At 40.3% G+C, this 21,136-nt stretch overlaps 3 protein-coding genes across 6 annotated transcripts; 1 reads left to right on the top strand and 2 right to left on the bottom strand.

The window, feature by feature from the left end:
• Window positions 1–3,648: 3,648 nt before the first annotated feature.
• Window positions 3,649–16,071, bottom strand: LOC136774475 (uncharacterized). Its single transcript, XM_066728790.1, has 4 exons — window positions 15,435–16,071; window positions 5,287–5,435; window positions 4,195–4,485; window positions 3,649–3,782 (listed from the first exon to the last, which is right to left on the bottom strand). Exons 2-4 carry the CDS (start codon window positions 5,330–5,332, stop codon window positions 3,652–3,654), a joined length of 468 nt encoding a protein of 155 aa, XP_066584887.1. The 5' UTR covers window positions 5,333–5,435; window positions 15,435–16,071; the 3' UTR covers window positions 3,649–3,651.
• On the top strand, window positions 5,680–12,766 carry LOC136774098 (uncharacterized). The gene is made up of 7 exons (XM_066728193.1): window positions 5,680–6,089; window positions 6,487–6,701; window positions 7,589–10,812; window positions 11,003–11,064; window positions 11,207–11,813; window positions 11,936–12,056; window positions 12,172–12,766. Exons 1-7 carry the CDS (start codon window positions 6,007–6,009, stop codon window positions 12,363–12,365), a joined length of 4,506 nt encoding a protein of 1,501 aa, XP_066584290.1. The 5' UTR covers window positions 5,680–6,006; the 3' UTR covers window positions 12,366–12,766.
• A 792-nt stretch (window positions 16,072–16,863) lies between the features above and the next one.
• LOC136774316 (uncharacterized) lies at window positions 16,864–20,770 on the bottom strand. Of its 4 annotated transcripts, none has more exons than XR_010822781.1 (5): window positions 19,522–20,770; window positions 18,567–18,727; window positions 17,851–17,967; window positions 17,501–17,780; window positions 16,864–17,421 (listed from the first exon to the last, which is right to left on the bottom strand). XR_010822781.1 is itself a non-coding variant. In XM_066728525.1 (5 exons), the coding sequence occupies exons 1-3, from the start codon at window positions 18,975–18,977 to the stop codon at window positions 17,912–17,914; spliced, it is 390 nt and encodes a 129-aa protein (XP_066584622.1). In that variant the 5' UTR covers window positions 18,978–19,513; the 3' UTR covers window positions 16,864–17,421; window positions 17,501–17,780; window positions 17,851–17,911. The 4 variants fall into 4 exon arrangements, 1 of the variants encoding a protein (XP_066584622.1); XR_010822782.1 differs by lacking the exon at window positions 19,522–20,770 and adding an exon at window positions 18,840–19,513; XM_066728525.1 differs by lacking the exon at window positions 19,522–20,770 and adding an exon at window positions 18,805–19,513.
• Window positions 20,771–21,136: the final 366 nt, after the last annotated feature.

The raw sequence follows: 21,136 nt of genomic DNA on the forward strand, positions 1-21,136 counted from the left end.
GCGTCGTGTGATAATCCATCTCTGTCTCTCTCTTTCTCTTCGCTCCCTCTGTAGTACCTTTGCACAGGTTAAAGTATAAATCATACCAAAAGTAAGATCCAACTCGGATTGGAATCATGATAATAATGATACATTATTATTATTATTATTTGTATTTGTATTTGTAAGCATAATTATCTATACTATAATATTAATTTATTTAAAGCACATGGCATCTAAATCATTTCGCTCGTTTTGGTAGCGTGTAGACGTATTAATTACATTTTCAATAATATTGGTGCGTCATTTGGGGATGCAAATAAACATTCTGCAATTATAACTGTAAATACAGGTACCTTCGTGTAACATAGCGGAGCCAATGATTTATAACGTATAGCATGTGTACTATATAATATATGTATTACGTGTAACGGGGTGGAAGAACGCAAATTTCCGTTGAAAAATATTATCACGCTATTTACATCACCAATAATGTATTATTTATGAAAACAGAATAAAAGGCAGAGAAATGGACGAATCGTTGGATATTGTAAATACATAAATATACAGGAGGAAGAATAAAGAGTATTATCGAAATCGCTACGAGCTCGTCTTATTTGGCAATTCCTTTGTGCAAGTTGAGAAATTCGACTTCTCTTATAATGGAGAATGAGAGTAACTTGTAAAAGGTAAGAATTACACGTTCTTCGCATGTAACGTGCTGCCAATATCTATCAATCGACGATTTAATTCGTCGAGATATAATATACATACATCATATTTTTTTATCGACATACATACTATATTGGTATACTATAATAATGTCATTAATCTTAACAGTTTTTCTTTTTCATCCAATATATATCCTTTCCCTTTATACGCACAAAGGCCTACGGATATCATTTTGATTGTATCTAATTTAGAATTATACTGAGGTCATATAACATCTCACACTGATATACGCACATGAAAATGGTACATGCTTATCTGGTGTACACGGTATACCAATACATAGAATATACTTACTCCGGATGAAGTTTTGTGTATATCGTAAAACTCCATATAATTGACAGTCAGTTAAAGTGCATCAGTCACTCAAGGTACAGTTGCATATATAGTATTTACAATGAATAATGTAGATTATACTATATCAGACAAAAAGTATAGGCACACATACATAATACTGGTTAATAGACGGCTTTGTAAGAGAGATATGGACATATCTAATAATGAGTATTGTTGCTTTGTTTTTTGTTTACACTGTTCTGTTTTGCTTTGAGAAAAAAGCTTCGGTAGACCGAGCTCGCCAGGTCAGCCATGACGCGATATCTTGAAGACCATCGGTGCTTGGAGACCTCTGAAATGTACCGGAAACTAGCGACATTCGAGTGTATCGATGCGTGTCCCATCGTTATCAGGGCACGTTCGATCAAAGAGTTCAGGGAAAAAAATCATGTAAAGCAAATTGCCATGTTTATCAATGCGACCAATGTTGAAAAGAAAAATTTTGTACATATTCTTATGGACCATACAGCGTTTATCCCGCGTGATTGAAGAAAACGATGACATAACTGGACAATGGTAGAGGAATGAACTTTTGAATACTCACTCACCCAGTGTTTAAATTGTGCTGCTCAAATCCATAAACGCTACTTATTTACAATAAACATACAAAACGTTTCTCCGAATAAAGAAGGTGCTAGAAAAAGATGTTATGGTGGTTTACAGTACATGAGTGTAATGTAGGTGTTCGCATTTGCTCAAGCTTCATATTAGTGTTATTTTATAATTTTGCAAATACTTAATAAAGTTCAATAAAACTTTTTAGACAGTAGTACATAAACAGTATTATAGAGTAGAAGCTGTTGTACATGTATACTTAGTATATTATATATATATATATATATATATATGAATATCTATAAATTTGACTTAACTATCGACGATTAAGCCCTCGGCGCGATCCATAAAGTTATAGGATAGGCTTGTTTCTTTTTGCGTTGAAAGCAAAAATAAATTAGCGTCGTCAGCCGAGGAATTAAAACGACGAGTATTTATAACACTTTCAAACGGATCGTAGTACAATTCTAAGACCCTTTTTTAGAATTTTCATATGTGGTTTTGGCGTTGGTCCACTTTGGTTCAGTAGATAGTATCTCATTTACCCTTTTTGCTCGATGAGCGTCCTAAACGTGCGTACCAATGGCACTTTTTCTTCGCGCGAACAAGAGATAAACCCTGCTGAAAATTAGGGAGATTGATGAAAATCAAGAGATAGCCTTGAGTTGAGACTAATATGGTCCTCGATAAAAATCCTTCTACGCGATAAAATCCGCATAGAGATCCATAAAGAAGTTATACGAGAGGTTTTATGCTGTTCAATTATACATTATTATAAAGTTTATTACCTCTATTACAACCAGCTTTTACGCTACTGGTTATATTATGACTTTTTACGTATTTAGAAAATTTCACTTTATTAAATTAGCATAACAATTAAAAGGGATTTATCGATTGGCATAAAAGTAGGGAAAGCAAATTTCGAAAATTCTTCAAATCAATTATAAGGCACTAAATGCGCTGTATACTGTACTTAACCATTAAACTCTGACGCTTCTAGCACTTTTCGTGTTCCTTGTATAATATCATACAGAGGTTAAGGTACACTGGGCAAAGCTTCGTTCTTTTTTTTCGTCAATCACTTATACTTAATTATGAAAAAACTCGTAAGACTCAGGGATTTATCCACGCTCGGGAATCCACTGTGTTTTCCCTTTTTTGAATCATTTGGAATGACTTGAATGTCGTGAACTTTTCAACAACTCGCTCGTTCTTTCTGGTACACGTTCGATTCACGCGCATCAGAGATGGCGACACTCTCTTACCGTTGTGTTCCTTTCGTAGAGGGCGCTTCGGCTTATCGACGGTACAGTCGAATTTATATTAACATTAGTAAAGATTATTGAAAGGCTGAATTTTTCGTTAAATTGCGTTTCGTTTTCGTTGACAAGTCTGCGGGTTGCTGCTACCCACAAATATGTCTACTTTAACATTTAATTGTAGAAAAACTTCCGGAGCATGCAACGAATGCCGACGACGATGAGCCCCTCCCCCCTCCCCAACCAAAGAGGGACAATTTCATTGGACCGCTTAGTTTCTCGTTCTTCGGGACGACAGAGAGATTCGTGGAAGCTAAAGCGCGAATGAGTTTGCGAACGAGTGTGTAGCTCGGAATAACGGAGATTCGAAAGAAAGCGACATATATTGCCAGAGGACAAAAAGAAATCAACAAAAAGTAAACTTTTTCTCTGTCAATAATTGCTTTGAGGTTTATGAATGTAACTAGTAGCAATTACTAGAAAAAATGGACTGTGTGCGTGGACGCGAGTGAGTTATAAGCTGCATTTGCCGCTGGCTAATCTCCTTAATTACATTTGGTGAGCTTTGTTATCGGTCGGTAAATGCGTGCAAAAGCGTATTGTTGTCGTTGATGTCGAGAAGCGGCGGTTGTTGATGCTGGTGGTAGTATCCGGCCACTAAGTGCTGTTGACTCTGGTAGGGATTGGGAACAGCTGTGTTACCGGATGCCGCGTTCGAATCCCGAAGAATCGTGTAGGAGGAGGGGCGTCGTGCTATTTGTTATCGCCTCGATGCTCGGAAGTCAGCACTAGGCTATGCGAGTGTTACCACCCCTTCTGGCTCAGGCGACCAGCAGTTGTCCGATAACCAGCATCCAATCACCACCGTAATGAAGCCGATCAGCAGTGCCAAGATGATGTAAACCTCGGCGTTCCCTAGGGAATCTATACAGCCACCGGAAATAAAGCCTTACCATTTTTTACAATCGATCAAACCAGAATGACCACAAGCTAGTGACCATTTTGTATTACACACCCTTATACCAAACCAAGTCCTATATGTTCTGAGACATATCCTACAAGCTATATAATAGTGATAGGCCATGAACTTTACGCTTGGACACGAAAGGAAGATCTCATTTGGAACGAAATAAAACGCGAGTTAAAGGAAATGGGCTTCTTACTCGGAAGGGAAAAGCAAAATGGTCGTGCTTAGGTCTTCCGGTCGATCGTTTTGTTAGTAAAATTATGATATTGCGCAAATAGCGGGAGGAGTCGATTGGTTCGTTTAATTTGGAGGTGAAAAGATAAGAGATATTGAAAGGGTCGGAGATTCGTGATTAAAATATGAACTTACCCAGAGGTCCCTTGGATTTCCAAAGTCCTTTGATCAAGGTAGGATCGCCGTGGCGCCAGTCACGCCATCCGCGGCCCCGTCGTGGCGGTCCAGTTGACCAGCCACCTCCAGCAGCGCCACCACCTGCGCCTCCCCCGGTACCAGCACCAGTGACACCTATTGGTCCAGAGCTGCTACCGCTTCCAGTCACAGTGCCACCACCAGTTCCACCTCCAGCAGGGCCCGGGGTGCTCGGCGACCCAGCTTGTGGCTGACCATGTGACCCTCCCTGCGGCAATGGTAGTCCCGCCGCTGTATATTTACCATGGCAAATTCCCAGTCCAGCCAGTCGATGACAGCGTGCAAAATTTACGTCACACCCATCCATCGTTATTTGTTCACGCCACTCCGTACTCTCAACATCACTCAAAATCAAATCTCTCATCAATTTATTTTAAATATAAATTGTTTCGTTTCCGCAATGCTCCATTCAATTTTATTCTTCCTCTATCGAGCGTCCATACACTTCTAAAAAATACGTACTATGCCAATACAAGTAATTATTTTGGATTAATTATTATAATGAAATTTAAAAAAGTTACTCGACTCTCAAGCCAACGGACCTCTTTGTCCGAGGTTTTATGCAAATTTCACTGATGCATTTTAGCTTCTTTTCAATATGGGAGTTAATGATCGGTATTTAACTTTCCTTTGAAGCATTTGCATTCGAGATAAACTTTTCAATATTATAGCTTTACGAGATCCCATCTTGTAATTTCAAGCTATATAGCTAATAGGGAATCCTTCATTATTTGAAATAGAAATTATTTTTTGTTTTTGTCTCCCGGACGTCATAAAACAAGTCTTTTTATTACTTTCTTCCGTTTCAATAAATATCGTTTATCGAGCTAAATTGACTCGATATGACTCCAATTTATAGGGAATCTATATATAGATACGCGGGCTTGAAATAATGTCAATTAATTGTCGAGAAAAAAAATAAATTTCGTTTCGCGTGGTAGCGGATTTGAAACCGAGATTCATCTATTTCGTACCGCTGTACAGTAACATATTAAGTTTCTCACCATGTTTGGTAATTGGAAGTATGCTTACCGCATAATGAAAGTAGCAAAACACCAGCGACTAAGAACCAGCCCATATCGCCGTCAACAGGTTCCTTCGTTATATTTTGTAGTAAGACGCGGCATAGTTTTGTTTGCTGATTAACAGAGATCAAGAGGTTGTTTTCATACAGTGCGATTCTGAAACAAGAAGAAGAGGGTGCTTTAAATTTCTCATTGCACTTTGTTCGTACTGTTCTATTAACTTTTTTGGCAAAGTATTACGCGGGAACCGCCATATTGTCTAAGGACCGCACAATTCATATACACATTTAATACATATACTTCTATCTCAACAGAGATGCTTTCAGGTACTATCACTCGCACTATTGTGGATTGGTAGTGATACAGTAGTAGTAGTACCAGTAGCGAGTAGTGTAGTAAATGGAGTCTGTGCAGAATGAATAGAATTGAATAAAATACTTATGGCAGTGTGTGTAGGGTAGGCTGGGGTAGGCCAGGGCAGGCCAGCCAGGGTAGGCACTGTATAGGGCATAGGCAGTGCAGCTAGCTGAGTATAACTCTGGTATAACATAACCAAACTGCTAGTGCGAGTGAGAAATGTGGTTAGCGACCGACACTTGTTGAATGCCTTGAAAACACTTGCAAAAGAAAGGAACTCTGGAGTCATGCACCACATATGTCACTCATGATTATCCAATATTTTACGTATAAATTATTTCTTTAAATTTGTTGTCCCTATTCAGTAAAAATGGCTGAGGACTATAACAAAACCATTGACAGTATGCTGGAAATAATAGGACGATTAAAAAAATGCTTTGAATGTGTTATATGGTAATTTTTTGCAATACATCTTAAAAAGTATTAAGTTAGCTACAATGATTCCTCTTGCTGGTTTGACAACTTTTTAATTTTCTGCTAATCTATTAAAAAGTAGAAGGTTATGTTATGAGTTGCTAATCTAGTAGACAAAACTAGATATTGAGTCTGACATGGAGTACTACAATTTTTGGCACTTCATGTTTATTAAAGAGTTTTAAATTTGCACATATTTACCCCAAACTTTATTTAGTTAAATAAAATTTAATGCTTATTTTGATTACAAAGAAATCATTCAGAGCAAGAAAACAAGCTTATATCATAACGCAATAAATTCTTAATATTCACCCAAATTCTCATGTTGCGAATTGTATTTTATATGTGTATATATAACAAATAATTCTGTTTTTAGCTTAGAAACAGTTAACCACCCAGTGAGAACACAATGTGGTCATTTATTTTGTCGTACATGCATCAAAACAGTCTTACAAAAACGAAATGCTCAGTGTCCACTCTGTGGCAATCACTTAACAAGACGGAGCTTTTTTGATGATCAACATATTGTGAAATGTACCTCTATGTTTCAAAAGCTAGTTACATGTGTTCAAGAAGACTCGGGTATTGATGGTAAGTATAATAGATTATTAAATATCTTAATTAATATGAAAAGAAATAACTTACTCAAGAGTATTTTTTCCGGAGCAGTTTAATTATGAAAATTATATTCCCCAGGTTTCATAAATAACTGTTTAAGAGAATGTCTGAAAATCTTGTTTTATCTCTTTTAAGTTTTTTGTTCAATATTAGTTACATATAGTTCTGCATATTCAATTATAATTTATACAGGTATTGTATAAAAATTATATTTGAATTTTGTATTATGGTAACTTATGCAATCTTGTAAAAGGTTTTGAAACTTTAGACTCATAGCTGAAGAAAATTAAATTTATTTAATACCAATCTCCTGCTGTTACAAGATTGTTTATTTTATTCTGTTGTAGAGTATGAAAAATGTTTTAATGTTATCATTCTATAACACATTTAAATAATGTAATATATTGTAAAAAAGAATAATCAAAATCATAATTTTCTATCTTCAATTTATTAATTTAAAAGTATTCAATTATTTAGGATTATATTTAGAATAAATAAGGAAGTTCATCTTTGTTTCTAAGCTGCTATAAGAAGATATAGTATATTAAATGACTTTCAATCATCTTTCTTTGTCTGAAAGTATTACAGGAAACGCAAAACAATTATTTGTTAGAAGCATACTTGCAAAAACTAAAATGATTTAAGCGGCATTAATAAAATAAATTCTTGTTGCAATTAACTATAGAGACTAAAACAAACTTTCCTCTTTATTTTATATAAATAATAAACAATTGATGTCACTTTTAAATTAATATTACATAATGGTAGAATACTATGATTTTTTCTTCTCTTTCTCCTGTCACCCTTTGTATACATATCCCAAGAAAAATAATAATTTCTTTTAAATTTGTTTCTATTAGTGTCAACATTATCCATAAGGCCGCGAGACACCATAGAAAGTGTTTCAACGACAGACTATTCAGCGCCTCATACAATCCGTTCCAGCTCCACGAAATCGATTGAATTTGTGATGAATGCAGAAGAAAATGCAGGACAACATTCGAGTACAGTTGAAAAGAACGAAGCCAAGCCGTGTACCAGCAGAAGTAGAGAAGTGGAGACACAAGTTATCGTCGAGACCAGTGCCAGCAGCAATAACAGTGAAAAAATAGCGGAAAAGAAGAGTTTAGATGCAATAAAATCTGCACCCTTGTCTACGATAGACGAGGGCGAACAGAAATCGCCATTAAAATCTCCCGCTGGACGCAGTCCGCAAGTAAACTCACATGGCAAAGTGGAGGCTTGGCTAAGAAATATAATAGGAGTACCATCGCCAAGCAAGGGAGTCGTTAATTCCGGGGCTGCAGAGCTAGGTGAAGGCTCGTCTGTTAAGCGGCAAGCAAGTACAAATAGTCCGAGCAATGCATTGGATGAGGCATCGGGTAACCCTGGAACGAAACTTTATTATCCAGGGGAAACTAAAGCAGCCTCGGTAGAGAATACCTCCTTTAAGTCGACGATTGAAAATCTTGTTAGGGTAGAAGCTACTCCGAGCAAAGCAATACCGAATGCTCCAGATTCGTCAGGCAACGAAGCGCCACAGGAGTTGCTCAAGCATGCTAGCATAAGTTCAATAGACAGTCAAAGCAGTCAAAGGAAAGACGGGAATATCTGTAAATTTAAGAAATTAGGCAAAATTTATAGAACCCGTAACAGACGCGCAAAAGTAGCAAGGTTCTTGTACTTGGGACCATTAAATGTCACCGATTATCACCAAGACGAGGACTCTGATCCTAGAAGCGTTGAGATCAACAGTCCACAGCAATCTCCGCGCATATTTCGTGCACTTTTCCGAAGAAAACCACGTCATTTGCAACAGTCGGATTCGTGCGACTGGAAAAATGACGGTCTTTGCAATTGGGAAAGCTCTCCGAGGCGAGATTCCATTGTTACCGGCAAGATGGACGACAACGAGGAAAGCAGCAGCAGGAGAAGGACCGTACGTCTTTCAATTCCACGCACGTCAGAGGCAGATCAGTGTGAAAGCACTGATTCTCAAATCGTTACTCGAAAGTGCGACTTGAAAAAGTCGTCGCAGGACTGTTTGGTAGCACCTTTGGAAACAGGATCTACAAAGGAAATACAAGACTCCCTGAATACGATCCCTCCGTCGCCCTTCGCCTGCGAAACTGACTTGGACACCGATAAGAACCGGTTAAAAGCACGACTTCTCAAGAGAAACAGGCTTTGCGATGGGTTGATTGAAAAACAGAAAACAGTATCCGAGGTAAAAGCAAAAGATAGAGTTCCAATCTCGACAGTTCCAAACGAACAGGTCGTTTTAAACGTCCAACTGATGTCACCCAGTTTAGACTCTCAGTTGAAAGATTTTGGTGTACCGAGAAAAGGGTCTACCAAAAGTGGGAGCTCTAAAAGCCTTGGCGCTGTAGAGGTCGACGAGGCTGGTGTGCCAAAGAGCGAAGTGATGGAAGATCCTGTTTCCAATAGCAGTGTATTCCCCGGGGTTTACGGAGCGTCTGCCAGGGCCCTCCTCGACGAGGAAAATGCCGCCGAGGACATTAAACCTGGCGAGATGGATCCCGTGGAAAAAACATCGCGCAAGAGGAGGAAATGGCCATTAACGGATGAGATCAATAAGATCAAGCGTCGCTCGGTGTGCATCGATGACAGCGAGGACAGCGACTCCAGCGAGGAGTGCAGTTTACCAACGGTCATTCAACGTACCAGGAGTAACTTCGGCAAACTGGCCGTTTTGCACGGAGAGGCAAGTGCGACAAAGCCGAGCGATTCAACCCTGGAACAGAGGTTGACACGAACGCCGACAAAACAAAGCCAGCATTGTGACGAAAGTTTGCCGCACCCCGTAAAGCAAACTCCCAAATCCACGAGGATGGCAAGTGGGAAATCCGTAAGGTTGGCCTCCAAACGTCTTTCCAACTTTGCCGACGTATCGGGCACAATGGGAGAGGCGGAATCGTCCAATTTATCTATCGGAGCTTCACCGTCGCCGCAAAAAACTCTGGTGGAAAGGAGAGAGCAACAAAGTTCTAAGAAGCTGGGTAGCAGCAGTAGTGTTGCCAAGAGCGATATGTCAGGAGGCCCGTCCGAGGTAATAACAAAGAGAAAACGTACGTTGCGCAGTGAATCACTGACGACGACCCAGCTGGATCCGAGCCTGGATAGGGATAGTAATAACCATTCCCTGATTGAGCTTAAGCCATCCCAGGGACCAGCCAAGAAGGTTAAGACTCTCAGTCTATTGACGAGAAACAGGGCTAATAGAAATACTGCAGCCACGTCCAGCGCGAAGAAACCAGTCTGCTCGATCATCCCCGGCAAGGGAGAGAACCTGAACTTGTCCGTTTTCTCGGATGCCAACTCCGTACTTTCAGAGTCACCCTATAAAAAGACTGCAAGGACGCTGCAACCGTCTCGTCGCAACTCCCACAGGAATTCGTCGATTATGCACGTGCAAGAGGCACAGAGCCGCGTGCAGCCCGATAAATTTCATAAATCCATTATGCCAGACAGCAGTTTAATTCCTAATAATAGAGTAACGAGCTTAAACGAGAGCACCGAGCAGAAAAACGTGGAAGGCTTGCGTAATGAGCCAGCAGGTAAAAATAACGAAAGCTCGTCGCCTCCGCAAAGGGAGCGCCCGTGTTCAACGGGATCCAATAAGGAGAACAACGATCTTTCCGTTGGGATTCGGCAGGAATCCCAAAATAACTTTGCGGATCTCGAGCACCCCGGAAGCGACGATATCTTGGCGAGTGGAGGTCTCGTAAAGAGCGTGAATGATAAAAAGTTGCGGGATGGCGAGAATGGGGCTGCTGACGACAATGAAGAATACGAGGCGCTAAATCGAGTTTCATCGCCAAATGTAGCGGCAAACGATCATGGGGTAAATAAAGAAGCCAAAGCGCCTGACAGAGTCGCGGAATTCACGATGGAGTTGGATTCTCTTATGGACATAACGCAGGAAGAGCTTCGCTTAAAGGAGTTTGAAAGGGATTTCTTCGGCTATAGCGACGAGGCTGATCCAAATAGCGCGGTCGAACCTAGCCGAGCAAGCCCACGCAAACAAATAGCCGACAAAGAAAATACCATTGAAAGGTCTGAGGTAAGCAACGTAATTTTAATCCACCAATAACTTTTTTCTTCCTTTAACACTAGCACCTTGCTCGTGAATTATAATTATCTCAACCTATAAAGGGCTAAAGTTTATTTGCGTGCCAGCACAAAGCGTAAAATACGTAAGGCACTCTCCGTTAAAGAGTTTCCTTGTTTTTATGTTTATTTTTAATCTACAGGTGCAAGCTGTGCAGAACGTGGACGATGATTACGTTGAGTGCAGTCAGCAAATTGAGACTGTGTAAGTAAAGTTTGTCTGTTTAGTGGAATATTTGGCAAGTTCCTAGTGTAACGTTATAAAGACCAAGTTTGGTTGAGCTTTGACTGAGAACTAATATCATGTACATGTGCAGAATACTTATATGTAACTTATTAATCGATAGGTCAGTGAAGAGTGAATTGGACAGTGGACTGACGGCGGAAAAAACGACCATTCCAATAACGTCGAGCCTCTCCTTGGAGATGATAGATTCTGTAGCTGAAAGTCGCGAAGCAACGAACAGTCTTGGACCTGGTGCATCATCAATGGCCGTGAATGTAAATTCGAGAAACGACGATGAAAGATTAACGCATATGCGAAAAAGCAGAAATGTGAAGCAGCGGGATTTGTGTTTCGTTTGCACCGGTTTAACGGTGTCTGAGACAGATCGTATGTTGGAATTCGCACGAATGTTCGGAGCTAAATTTGTTACCCAATTCGAGACCGAGGTGACCCACGTAATTGTCGAGATAAAGGGTAACGGAGGTGCTCCCAAGACTCTCAAATATCTGCAAGGCGTCGCCTATGGAAGATGGATAGTAGGGTTTCCATGGGTGGAGGCTTGCGTAAGGAGCCAAGAGCTCGTAGATGAAGAGCCCTACGAAGCCGTGGATTGCGACACGCTGGGTCAAGGCCCAAGAAACTCACGCCTACGCTCCAAAAATCTCTTCGAGGACTTTGCCTTCTACTGTATTGGTCCTTTCATGGATATTACTCTGTTGCAGTACCAGGTGAATTCACGTTTCACAATTTTCCTTAGACTTTTACGCCTCGCTCTCTGCCTCTGGCCTGAAAGTTTCTTCTTATTTGAAAGCTGCGGCTGTGTTATAGTATGAGCAAACTTTTGTTTCAGAATATATTGCGCGCCACCGGTGGCACTGTGGTTCAATCGATGGACGCTCTTGCCGCTCAGAGGAGCAAATTGAAAGCCATTGTAATAGCCGAGCCAGACGAAGGCAAAGATGACATTACTAGTAAGTCTCTCGCAAGTTGTTTCTTTTGCTTGCAACAATACTTTTTCCATTATTGGCTCGGGTTCTGTAATAGGTTGTTTGTACTACACTTCTTTTTTTTTTTTTTTTTTTCAAGCTTGGCATCGGAAAACTGGTGCTATTGTGATAACGGAAGCGTGGGCGGTAGATTGCATCAGCCGATACACGCTAATTTCTATCTACTCCTATCTTCACGAATTACTGCCGGAGGAACACTTGTTAGCACTCGGCTATCCAGCTCAGCTTATCGAACCGGACGACCAGGATAGCACAGGGGAAACGTCTAGCTGAAGGCAAGTACACACCTGAATAATACAGAGTGTGTACATTATGCCTTCCAAATTTACTGGACACTCTTTCCTCCCCACCAGAAAACATTATCCGGCGTCTGTTGGAAAATGAAAATAGCTTCTGGTCCGTATCTTTTTCTTTTCGATTTAATCAATCAAATGGAAGTTCTACAATAATAAAAGTTTTTAGCAAAGTAAAAAAATACGAGAACCACCATCGTAAACAAGGTGTTCATTATATATTGTTATATAGTAATTTAAGATAACAATTGTTTTTTTTAGAACAGTATATTATCTTTTATTTAATTTATCTTTATAATATCTAATTGTGATTGTACATAAATTAGGTTTTCGTTAACGATATCAATGTCAGTAATTAAATTTTTTTCAGGCAAACCAAGATTAAATCTTATTCCGTATTCTTATTAATGTTTTCTCTTAAGCCCTGACCACGATGACTGAAACAGTGACAAATCGATGTATTGGTAGCCATGGTAAATAGATGTATCGGAGCGAAATAGGGTTGGAACGAATAGTTGGAAAGGAAATGAGCAATGCGACGTCAGTTCTTTTACGTTCGCAACAGCTTTGCGAAGTAAAAGGTATGAAAAGAAGGGTGAGAGAATGAGGTACAGAAAGAGAGAACGTGTTCCGTCCACGAAACACGCGGCGGAAGAGCCATATTGATTTGCCCGGGACCACCTGTAGGCAACTGTGATCCGGCCTCGAGTAGTATTCTAATGGTTATGAATATCATGGAATTCAGACCTAACCGGAGGGAATGATTAAGGGAGGCAGATTCCCCTGCTGCACGGCACATATTAGCCCCTCACGTCTGACCAATAATTATTGGATATACGACATGGGATACAACGAAGATGGAATGATACAAAAAGAGAAGTTTTTCTATCTCGACCAATTAACAATGGCGAATCTTGGCTAGATGGTTTGAATTTAGTACAAAAGCTGTTTCGCGTCTCTCATGACCGCCACAGAATTCAGCATTATCAGAATTCTGGAGCAGTATGTCTGACCGACAGTGATACAGCTGTATTTCATTTTGCAAATTGCACCAATGCAATCTATCCGAAGCAAATGTCTAAGGGCGATCAAGACTATCCCGAGGGTTCCTCCTCGTTAGTGCAATTCACAATTAACGAAATAGGAAATACAGCATAGTCAGCTAGACTCTTTCTCAACTTCTGTTTCTCTTCTTCCATTTTCTTCTGCTTAGGAGAAAGTTAGTGGAGAAAAGCAAGAAAAGAGGGTAAGTCTAGCGTAATGTGTACGCTCGGTGTCCTTGGTGCAAAGTGTGTGTTTGGCTTTCAAGCTGGAGCGGAAGGCAGAGCGATTAACATTTTGACGCTCGGCTTTAAAAGAAAGAGATGTACTTTGGATGGACTGCACTTTAAAAGAAGGCCAACCTTTTCAATGACTCTTCAGTGCAGCCAACGCAATTGTCCACACAATATTAAAGAAGTTCACCAGGTCAGCTTGTATCGTGGTGTCGCCTCGTTTCTCTATCTCTTTTACTCTCCCACTGCCATTTTCCTTACATCAATTTTGTTTTTTAGATCCTCGAAGCCACATAAGTGACGTAGCTGTGCTTATCACTGACTCTTCAAACCATTTTTTGCATATTCATACATATTCGTCGCTGGAACATTTGAATGAATTTGCCTTCGGGTAACTTCGATTTCGGCTTTGCGCCTTTTATTCCGCCTACCTACCGAGCTACCCGTTTGTCCTGGAGCACCACCACCACGCCCCACTGACACGGAACAACGCCCGGTGACCATTAAAATTCTACGGTAGCCAAGACAACAAAACCTCGCGTAGGAAATTGGAAAACACAGGACTGTTCCGGACACGATGAAAAATTTACACGTTGCGATTACGCCACTGATTGATTATTATCAATGCTATTTTCACTCTTGCCAAATACGACGCTTGCCACGATGATTTATATCATTGCTTTCGCATGGCTAGGGGAGCATCAGTGTTAAAACTCTTCCAGAGATAAGCGTACAATCCAGTTTTCCTTTTACCTGAAAATAGTAGCGAATACCAGCTACCGGCTCTGAAACATGATTCGGTCCTTTGTCACATGGTTGAATTTCTAGATATACACGTAACACTGAGAATCAAGATTAATAGGATTTATCGCTTAGCTGTTGAATTGTACTATTTACGATGTGAAATATCTTTTTAAAACGCATAGCGTTAAATCAAACGCATGTTTCTACCAATTTGTCTCCTTCGATGTGTAATCCAGAAGGATGCGAATCGAATGGTACAAATAGGGAAATGAGATTTAACACTAGACGTATTTGCTCCACGAGGACAGATGTTCATTATCTGAAAAATATCTTTTTCCAGATCGCCTGGAGGAAAAGGGACGAGATTAGATAGGATAGCATGCGGCTGGACGCAGAGATTAATGAAATTCTTGGAAAATGTACGTTTTCACGATCGATCCCTCGAGCTTGTGGCTTATTCAATCGTGTCTCAAGGAAAAGGAGATAAAGGACTGTTAAATGGAAAGCTCGAGTTGCTCTCGATAATGCAAAACCACTGTTATCGACAAGAAGGAAAGGACGTAGACCCCTGAGAGTAAATTCGTCTTTTCGCAGTGGTATCGCGCACAGTTGATTCTGGTTTTGGAAAGCATGGGTGGTCCAATCCAGCGATAGAAATTGGTCCGGGTATGACGTCAGTTTGATAAGCTCGGGGCATGAAAGTGGAAAAAGGAAATTTGTGTTGGAGCCGGAAACTCGAGTTTCAAAAGCTCTCGAGGACAATGTAAGAGGCGAATTATGGTTAAACTGGAAGAGAAGCAACGGAGCAGGCTCATCAAAACGACAACAGGCTGAAACTGACCTGCCCCACGAGAGAGAGAGAGCCATTCACACACGCGCCGCAGGATCCAAAACAAACGCGCACGAATTCAAAATAAACGGAAAAGCCATCTGGTAGAGATGAACATTGAAAATTAGAAAATATAATCTTGGAATTGGCTGTGCGATAAAGCAGCCAGCCGGTATAAATACGCCGCGAGTTTGGCAAGTACCTGTAGCTGAATTGTACTGGAGAGCTCGGGTGTCTGACCCAAGTGGGTTGTTTCTACTGATCTGTGAAGTCTCTGCGTCAGATGGCTCGATGAGGACACGCTGGATCGCGTTGCGTTGGGTGAATCCGGCCAGGGCAGGGCAGGAGAACGCCCTGGTCTATTGGCGTACGGCAGGTCGTGATGATGTTGTTCCACGACTATTCTCGCCCCGAGTCGTGTGTACCGGTGGCGCGTTCTGGTCGCGACTGGGATCCTGGATTTCGGATGAGGGCTCGCTCCGCGAGTGGTTAGGACGCAGGCGCTGGGTCTCCTCCCCTTTCGCCACTTCCTGGACGCACTCGCTCCTCGTATCCTGGCCTCCTCCACCACTCCACCTCCCCTCACCCTCCACCCTTTACCCTCCGGTGCGTATTTCTACGTCTCTCCACTTATCCCCCAACCCCCTTTTCCATATTAATTTCTTCAAGCTCGTCGGTCGTACGAGTGATATCGCGCGAGATTAAAAGTCATCCGAAATCCCGTTTCATGCATGTGAGTCCGTTGACCTCGCGGAGAGTTGACGTCCTCTCGATTTTCCATAGGAGATAAAGCGTATCCTGCCGGGAACGCTAAGCAAATTAATATCCGATACGAGAGAGCGTTGACTATCTGTAAGCCAAAATCAATGAGAGGCTTGCATTCCGTTACTCAATATCCAATCCCTCGTTGTTCTCATAGGATCTAGTCTGGAATCCTTGTTGCGATCAAAGTCAGCCCTGTAATTAAAGGATTATTATTCTATGTTATGGTTAACGTTGGATTTTTTTTTTGTTATAGTTTCTACTCCTGCCACGAATGGCAGCACGTTCTATGAGTTTTATTAAAGTGTTATTCCAATATTAACCTTATTAATGATACAGGGGACATCCAGCAAGTTTAATTCAAGACCGTTAAAGGTCTTGGTGCGATCCATCATGGTCTATATTCGATTATTAGAAAAATATTCTCCTCTCCACGGAACCTTTTCACTTCAATTGCAGGGGGAAAAAGGTCGTAAGAGCGTTTAAGGTTAGGTGGGTCACGTTGACTCTGGAGACTCGAGTTGCGAATGCTGCATGGTTAGAGTCAGTAGGCAACTAATGCGTTACGGACTTTCTCCTTATCAATTTTTCACGTTCCAGCGTCCGCGAGCCAGATTAATATTCTAAAATCCACAATTATGTGTCCTCGAATGTAAAATCAATAATGCTGCGGCACTAATTAATCCAAAGTGGACCACTGACGGCTGTAAATTTAATCCATATTTCGCGCTCATTAACCCTTTGTTCCCGGCTTTCGTCCTTTTTGTCCTCAGCCTTATACTATATTAAAAAATTCAATTGTGCAAGATCAAAGGCGATAAAATATCTTCATATATTTATTGTCAGAATCAATTGCCAAGGATTGTCACTTGAAAATGGTGCCGAGCAATTTTACATTTATATTTTATAGTGGACTAATACTTTGATGGACTTAATCAAACTTTTCGTACAGCTGGCATTTTTGCGTTATATTATCGCTGATTTTTAAAAGAAATAGAAGAAGAAATGGTGATAAATGACGGATGAGTAAAGTTTTCTCTTCTGCCATACATTATACTTTATTGAGGGTTGAGGAATAAGTAACGGGGGATGTATAGATATTGTATATTGATTATAGGACATGGGAAAGTGATGGGGCTTTAAAAATTATTGACATATATTGAATACTGCGTGGAGACCCCCTCCTCTGTTCCTATTATGACGTTAAAGCGTTACGTGGCTAGTTATTATCGATAGTGCACCAGTCATTATAGTTGGTGCAATTCATGTTGATAAAGTAAATTAATATCGGCTGAATTGGAGATTAAATTTACGTTGGTCCACGTAGCTGATGGAAGAGGCAAATCTTGTAATTGGGGTCACGCCTTTGACACAGCCATTCGAATAACAGATTTCACTAATAGGCTCGGTGCGCGTCTCTATGATTCCTAATGGAACAGATTATTTCTCCATTAGTATTGTTTCGCTTCATTCATTAATCTTGCACGAGAGCGTCAGCTTTTTTACCCAGCTCAAGCGTTTTCACGCGTCGTTGAATATTAAATGATTAGAGGCGCCAGGCAGTACTTGTTTATCGATAATTTGCGCTTCTCGTTAGTAGATAATGTAATCAGATCCAAGGAGGCAGGCCCAACTTGAGCAAGATCGGAAGGCCAAAATAACTCGTTTATTATTTAACTACCAATCGTATTTCTTGATATAATCCAACATTGTCACTACCAGAGATACATTTTTTAATAACTGCTTAATTTTCAGGCCGTAATCAACAAACTTGTTGAATCTCTTCCTGAAAATAATAATAAGCTAGTAAGACATGGCTCTGTTATTATTTTTGTGTAATAGAATTGATTTTTTACCTGTTAATGACTCTGGAGTATCAAATTCTGGATAATGCATTTCCATTAGTTAGACATTGTTCTATTGGAGTTGAAGTGACACTCGCAATACGTACATAAGCATTGTTGACACAGCACCTGTTTTGGGATGATAAAAAAGTCGAGTCATATTCCAATTACGAATGGTGAATCGAATTCTAACCAATTTTATTGACAAGCTAATAGATAACACGTTTATTTACAGGGTAAAGGCACCATTGGCGCGATTAAACGTGAAATAGAATACGACACGTAGTCTACCGGTGGTTTTATAATAATTTATAGGGGGACTTTGGTAAAGGGTTTGACCGTTAGATTGGCTGGTGCAAAATTAAATCATACGAGCATTAGAGGCAAAGGCTAGAGATTCGGTCCCTAGGGTGCGAGACGAGGTTGCTGAATTTGCGAGCGCTGAGAGCTTATGGCTGTTCCAATACTACGTACACTTACACTCGGAAGTCAATAAAATAAATATGTGCCTACTAAATCGGCCTCTATGGCCCTATAACCATTCCGTGCTTAAATTTTGTTTACATCGCATAACCACCGTGAAAAACTGCCACATCCTGTTAGGTTGAGTCGAATTATTAGCGCCAAGATTGAGTGATTTCGAAAAAATTGTCGAACATGGTTATTATAGGTTACATCGTTAACCCTGTCTAAAGGTTCCGTTTAACTTGAATTTTCATCGATCTTACGTTGAAGATGGCGTATTTTGCAGTCTTCGTATTTTCCCATAGATTGTGCACGCTCCAGTTTCCAAGCTCCTTTTGTTCGGTGTAATCGATTGTCAAAAATTAATAGGTTAGGGGACGAGACGAACAGACGCCATGCTGGGTGCTCTGTAGATGATGCGCTTCTATGTGAGGCAGAGAGAACCGAGACTAATTGCAATTAACGTGAAATGGCATAAAAAAGATATATTAAGACTATTACGGCTTTTCTATCTTTGGAAAGAATGTATTAATCACTTTTGCACGATGACTGATAAGTATCACCGATGATTTCCCTCTAGACGCGGTGATCGGAAAAAGGAAAATCCGATAGGCTCGATAATCCGATGCCAATAATTCCGATCTAACGACTTCAATATTATTTTCAAACTCCATCTCTCATTCCTTTCTTCCTCACTCTTTCTGTTGAAATTGAGAGCCGAATGATATAATTATACGCCTCATAGGGTCCGGATTGGATTGCATCATATTTGTTGCACCGTGCATATAACCTACTCCAACTTGACCTCTAGTTGTTTACATCGTTTGCGGGGACTGTGAGCTTTTCGTATCAAAGTGTAAGGAACTCTCTTGTTAAAAATATATTATTAATCAAATATCTTATCAACATGAATGAACGAATATAATTATGAAACTTAGTCCGGTATACTGTGAAGTTGTAAGTAGATGGGTTAAGGTTATTCCACAGGCACTTGACATTTGACATCTCTTGTCACAGCCGGTAGTGCCGCCAATGCCGGTAGAGCTCGCGCCTACTTATCCCCTCCCTTATACTTCTTACTTTTCCTTCGTTTCGTAGTCTTCGTACACTTTTAGCTCCCGACGTTTTCAATTCAACTTCAACACGTCCAAACTTTTGAAGACACCCAACGCTGCTCTAACTCGCGACATATCCGACATGTTAATACGCAACACGTACCTTCGTTATAACGACCATTCCACTTTGCACAAGTTCTATTCGTGAGAAAGCTTTCTATACGATCCTTCCGAAAAGATCCAATCCAATATTTTATCAGAGATCTCCGTTTCCGGCAGGAAGAGCAGTGTAGTGTTGAACTTTTAGCTTTTTATAAATTTTATTCAATCAAGGATGACTGCCGCCGCGGCTTGCCATTTTCAATTCCCATCCTCGGCTGTGAAAGCTTCGTAACTTCCGCCGGCCATATTTACTCGTCTCACGGAATCCGGCCGGTATACAGTCGCTATACAGAAACTGAATAATACATTTCTCCTCTAGCGTTATTGTTGCAGCTTCCAACTCTCCCCATCCGTTCGCTACACACCTAATCGTACTGTTGTGTCCTCTGTATGTGTTTTTAGAAGTTGACGCAGGTGTATACTACTATACAGGCACAACCAATATATTGATAGTTATCGACACGGCGAAATGTCAAAGCTAAGTGTAATCCATGCTTGCCCTGTAGTTCAACGGATTAATTTTCTCTACCAGAATTCCAAGCTAATAAACCTCTCTAAATCTAAACAGCTGGCTCGCAAGATTTCCCTGACTTCCGGTGCTAATTGATGGGGGAAGTCTGCAGTCTTGGAAAACTCCTACACGTAATACAAATTCATTTGAAAAGTTCGCTACTCTCGAAAAATGTGTTTATAGTGAAGTTTTATTTGTGTTTGGTGAGGAAATAAACGTTTATTTTCGCAAAGTGGGCGTTTGATGCAACAATAACCTTGGTATAAGCAATTGGAGGAGCTTATTGATTTTGCTTTGGGTGTAAGATGGTTTTCAAGAAACAAAAAGCAATTGTACAGTGTTTTCACGTGTAAATGTAAAAAGCGGGAGTTAGGTAGAGCTGCAGTATATTACGAGAGTGGTCTTATCTTGATATTTTAGCGATCGACCTCGATATAGACGCTTTTCGGTACATATAGACAGTAGCAATATCGATATTCGTCCTGCATGCTCTTATCATTTTAGCATCACTGAACGGAAAGGAAAGGTAGAAGAACTATGAAGGTTTTTTCGATACATATCACCTTCTCAGCGGAAGGCGACACGCTCAATATCAGAGATATGCAAATTTCATATTTGCCCCATGTCAAATTATGACCGAACCCAAGCTTCGATAACCTAAAAGCTATAGTCAAATTGTAATTAGCAACTTTGAATAATCTGTCTTTATAACGAACTTAATTTTTAGGCGATTATTTTTTACAAGGTAAGTCTATTAAAGATGAACAATTTTTATTGACCAGATGCTTATTGTTAATATTCAAACGTTAACTTTGAATAGAATCTAAATGGCAGATGGAAGGGGAGTGTGGTGGTAGGGTAAATATGAATTGAGTAGTATGCAGGAAGCATTCAGATGGGAAATGACAGAATCGAGTAAGCCAGCAAATCCAAAGATGAATAAGAGATCGAGTTCAAGACCGCTTTGATCGTTTCAATGGACGTCTAAAAATGAATGCCAGTTTTCCTAGTTTAATATAGAGGATTTAAGTGCATTGTCTCTGACTGCGTCAAAGGAAGTGGCTCCGGGGGAAATGATATAAAATTTTACACGTGTTTAATTTTT

This window comes from Prorops nasuta, unplaced genomic scaffold (assembly GCF_024137725.1).
Source record: "Prorops nasuta isolate Cenicafe-Biocafe unplaced genomic scaffold, Cenicafe_Pnas_1.2 PNAS00006, whole genome shotgun sequence".
Taxonomy (NCBI): Eukaryota; Metazoa; Arthropoda; class Insecta; order Hymenoptera; family Bethylidae; genus Prorops; species Prorops nasuta.